This window comes from Gobius niger (assembly GCF_951799975.1).
Source record: "Gobius niger genome assembly, chromosome: 9".
Lineage (NCBI taxonomy): Eukaryota > Metazoa > Chordata > Actinopteri > Gobiiformes > Gobiidae > Gobius > Gobius niger.
The window spans coordinates 31,139,233-31,144,399 of NC_136860.1; the positions used below are offsets into that span (position 1 = coordinate 31,139,233).

The 5,167-nt window shown below is 39.7% G+C and overlaps 1 protein-coding gene across 1 annotated transcript; it reads left to right on the forward strand.

The window, feature by feature from the left end:
- Nucleotides 1–785: 785 nt before the first annotated feature.
- LOC306967604 (GTPase IMAP family member 7-like) lies at nt 786–2,885 on the forward strand (the record flags this gene model as incomplete). Its single annotated transcript, XM_079562686.1, has 3 exons — nt 786–792; nt 1,771–2,493; nt 2,860–2,885. The coding sequence occupies 3 exons, from the start codon at nt 786–788 to the stop codon at nt 2,883–2,885; spliced, it is 756 nt and encodes a 251-aa protein (XP_079418812.1).
- Between the last annotated feature and the right edge of the window lie 2,282 nt (nt 2,886–5,167).

A 5,167-nucleotide genomic window follows, 5' to 3' on the forward strand; every position in this document is an offset into this window, starting at 1 on the left:
AAGTTGACAGTCTTAAACAGACTAGTAAACAGAATTAAGGTATTTTTCAAGTATAATACTTTTATACATTCTCTTTAGGTGGAAGATAGAGGGACATAATTTGAGATCCTCTGTACAGTTATTCCAGAGATCGACCCCTTTAATAGAAACACAAAATCTCATGGTGTTTGTTTGAAATGTTTTCTTTACAAACATCTCCACTCCTCTGAGCTCATACCGGCTCTGTCTGACGGTGAACATATATTGTAGTGTTTGTGACACAAGTTTATTTTATTTTTTACTTTGAACATCATTTTTATTGTATACAAATCTACTAAATCATAGAATTTCAATGTTTGCAGGTTTATGAATAGGGGATGGGTTGGTTGGTTGTAAGAGATGATGTGACTAAAGGCAGCAGAATCAGAGAATTGAAAAGGTTTGGTCCTCATCCAGATCCAATCTCTGCTTATCCACTGCCAAAATAGCATTTTCTGTGTAGAGACGGCCATGGATGTGTTGATGGCAACTGTATAGTCCAAAATGTTACGCAGTGTGCCTTTAAATATAAGGCCAGATATTTTGTGTGTAAAAGCAGTCTACTTAAAAGAAACAGAAATGAGACAACAGATTAAATTGTGGAAAAAATAAAAATAAAAATGACTGTACTGTTTTGACACACAGTGAAGGAACCACTGCTGCTTGTTTACGGAACTGCGCTGCCATCCGGCGCGCGTAAAATCGATGTGAAACTTCTGCGCCTGCGGAGTTCTTGTTTTCAACAACTCCCTTTTCACGTCGACACGATGGCAAGTAAGTAAAAGTCGTGGAGCGATTCTGCTGTCAGAGAAAACCCGCGTTGGACAAAGCCACAAATCGACAAATGCACGGAAAATGTAAAGCGTCAACTTTGTCCGTCATGTTGTTGTTGTTGTTGTTGTTGTTGTTACTGATCTGCGCACATGTCGTAGCCTCGAGCTGCGAAAAGAGAGAGAGAGAGAGAGAGAGAGAGAGAGAGGGAAGGAGAGAGAGAGAGAGGAGAGAGAGAGAGAGGAGAGAGAGAGAGAGAGGGAGCGCGCGCTAACAGGGCGTGGTTTGGTTACATCTTAAACTGTGCGCAAAACTTGGATCATATTCATAAATCAATGAGGGGGAAACAACAACAACAACATGAAAGTCTAGCTCTGAAAGCCAGGCTAAGCTTTAAACTGCTCGAAGTTTGTAACTGAACTAGTGGTTCAAAATATTGCTTATTATTGCTGAGAAATGTTGAATTGAAAGTAATAAAGTGAGCCTGGTTTGTTTACTGTAGCGTTGGCTCTGCACTTTTCAGATCCACTTTTAAACCTTTGGAAACTCTCGTCACCAGTAAAAAGCCAGTGATGTCTTTAGATCTGGTCTGGTTAAATTCCTGGTTTTCGGGGTGAACGCTTTTGCCAAGTTGTATCAGACTTTGTGCACATACAGGCTAATAACAATCACATGAAGGGTAAATTATGGAACTTCTCAACCACAGTCACATGTTGTTTGCTGCAGACTGTGACCAGTGAAATTGTGATTAAAATACGTACTATTTTTATATCAATCTTGATTCAAAAACACTGGCCGATATTTGGTAATTGGTATACAGATCTTATAATACTTAGCTGTAAAATGAACTGCAAAGTTACAAGTCCAGGGTGTTCTGATCTTTGCCTCCATAGATTAAATGTGTTAGATTATTATGTTTATTAATCTATATTACATATACATTACATATACATATACATATATATATACATTTTTTTGCAGACACAAGGCGTGTTGTCCTCCTGGGGAAAACTGGATCAGGAAAAAGCAGCTTGGCCAACACTATCTTCAGAGACAGTGACATCTTTGCAGTGGACGACTCCCCAAACTCCGGGACCGGTGTCTGTAAGTCTGAAACTCGAACAGTCCATGGGAGGAACCTGAAACTCATCGACACCCCAGGATTTTTTGACACCGACCCAAACAGCTCTGCTTTTAGTTCACAAATCATGCACCTCCTGGAAGAGTGCGCCCCGGGACCCCACGCCTTCCTCCTGGTCCTGAAGGTGGAGAAGTACACGGCACAAGAAAAGGCTGTGGTTGATTTAATCCTGCAATACTTTTCACCTGAAGCCTTAAAATACACAACTGTGGTGTTCACTCATGGAGAGAACCTTCCCCCCGGTGTGAAGATCGAAGATTGGGCTCCACGGAACAATGCTTTGAGAGATCTCCTCCAGAAATGTGGAAACCGCTGCCATGTGGTCGATAATCGATACTGGAGAAACCAGAGGGGTGGTTTCTGGAGAAAACAGCGGGAGATTTACCGGAACAACCAAAACCAAGTCCAAGATCTGCTCAACACCATCGACCGGGCAGTGGCTGCAAACGGCGGTTCATGCTTCACCACTGACCTGCTGCAGAACAGATCTCTGTGGAGCAGGTTCAGAGAGGCTCCACTTGGAGTCCAGGTCGCTGCCATCCTGGGTGTAGCCGCAGTGGGATGTCTGTTACTAAATGTATGTGTCCCGTGGCCACAGGTCTGTGAGTGGGTGAGGCTGAGGGTAAAGAATGGAACAGGTCGGATTTGGCAAAACCTACAAACCACAGACGACGTTATGGATGCTGTTGAGTATCTTACTCAGCTGCAGTTATTGTTTCGAGAAGTAAATACGTTATCTGGAGCTGTAAGGGAATCCACAGGTGGTTCTTGTAATATTCTGTAAATATTGCAGATGAGACTGAAATGATAAAAGGTCTATGCAATGGTCAAAGCCACATGTGAAAATCTGCGCTCTATAATGATAAAGCCAAGACACCAAGAGATTATATACCTTAATAAAATAAAGTTTAACATTTTATGCATTGTAGCAGAGTTGGATGAAGTTATCCAGTAATTCCTCATGACATTAAGGAAAGTCTTTATTATGTGTTCATTTCTTGCAGTGTTAAAATCTTTAATCAAGCAACAAACCTTTATTTCGTATTGATCAAAAAACAACCATAAATCGATGCATTCTGTGTTGTTTTGTTTAAATCATGGACATGCACTCACAGAACAAGTGTCATGTTAAAAATGAGTGCCAATCAGCTGTGAGGAAATGTTGTGAATGGAGCCTAAATGAACTTGTTTGCTGTTTGAGTTTTACTGTTGATGTTGTGAAGTTTTAACCTCTTAACTCCCACCTGAACATGTTTTCTCCTGTTCTCCAAATTCTCCAAATCTAAAAGCTTCTTCAAAACAGCGATAAAAAAGAAAATGAAGATGAAAACACAACGAAAAAGCGCTAAAAAGTGACCAAAAAAAGCAACAAAAATGACAAAAACTCAACAAAAAGGTGAAAAAAGGGCAGCAAAAAAATGACAAAAATCCAGCAGAAAAATGACAAAAATCCAGCAAAAAATGACAAAAATCTAGCAGAAAACAGTGACAAAAATCCAGCAAAAAAGAGGAGAGAATGCATTTGGTTTTGGCGGGTGGTAAGAGGTTATTGAATGGTCTATTTTGTATGACCTCTTTTTGAATATAAAAGTTGAAACATATAAAAGTATTTTACCATTTTTTGCACATTTATCTTGAAATTAATGCAGACTTGTTCATATGCATGTAATATTTTGAAATGTTCATTTTATGGACTGTTTCAATTCAACTGCCTGACATTTATATAATAAAAAACATGCATGAAATGGGACATGCACTGTCAAATGAATAAGGGTTTATGTCCTTATTTTAGTTGTTTATTATAATGTATGTATATATATATATATAGACCAATTACATTAGTGACTCCTGTGAATGTTTTTAGGTGACAGGCTACATAAGTATAAGGTCAGATGTTTTGTGTGTAAAAGCAAAACAAAAGCTAAATCGAACATACTGGACTATTTTGACCCAGAGTGAAGGAACTACTGCTGCTTGTTCAAGGTGCAGCTGAGTGAAGCTGCCCCCCCTTTAAACTTGAATGTATATATAAGAAAAATATCTGTTTTCGTTTTCTGAGATATTCATTTATGCCGTGCGCCGCTGACTCGTGTGTGCGCTTCAGAAGAGGACATGGACATGGCCTCAAGGCTCGAGAGTTTGAACTACTTTAACCTTTAAACCTCTTAACTCCCGACTGAACCGAGAGCATTTTCTCCAGTTCAGCTTTACCCAAATCCTGTAGGCCAGTGTAACACCTCAAAGCTAAGACCTACAAAACTCATCTAAATTGATCTTTTTCCTCCCGCTGTTGCAGAGTTGTCGTCACATTTTGTCACTTTTCTGTTATTCTGTTGTTCATCCTCGTTTTCGTCTCATTTCTTTCGCTATTTTGACCATTTTTTTCATGAAGCTTTTAGATTCGGGTAAAGTCGAACTGGGGAAAACGTGCTTGGTTCAGGTGGGAGTTAAGAGGTTGAAAACCGAACCAGCATAAATGGATCATGGAGTTTCATAACAGGCAGGGCGACCTCAGATCTGATCAATAAAACCATCATTAAACCCACACCGGAACCAAGCACATTTCCTTCAGTTCAGCTTTACCCAAATCTAAAAGTTTCTCGACTGGAGCACAGCCAGTGTGACGCCTCATTTGAAAGCTAAGACCGACAAAACTGACCGTAAATTTTTTGTTGCCCTTTTTTGTCACTTTCTTGCCACGTTTTTTGGCATGTTTTTTTTTCCTTTGCGTTTTAACATAACAAAAATAAAAATGACATCACACATTGCCTGAGAGAATGCAATTTCATACTGAAAGTCCTGTGATTTTATTTGCAACCTCACTAATCAGAAAGAAACCTAAAATTAAGTCAAAAAGTTACTTTCATGCCTCAAAGATTAGTTTTTCCTCCAAACTGCCAAGTGCTCGTCCTGGCCAGCCGAAGTGTGCACAGGAGGAAATGAGCTAAACACTGATCTGACCATTACTTCTCCCCCTGGTCCCTGGTAGTGGAAAAGGTGAAATCACAACAAACAAACCTCCCAGGTCTTCCTTGCACACATTTATATATCTGTGTGAATTGAAATGTTGTATCATGCGTTCTGCAAATGTAATCCTGCTCCTGTTGAACTCAAATCTTGTTTAAGGCCTTGTACATGATTTTATTTTCAAGTAGTGGAGTGAAATCACTTTTGGCCAACTTGTGTATTATGTAAAAGTGGGTGTGGCCTTGGCTGTAGGTCAGTGATGCTGAAATT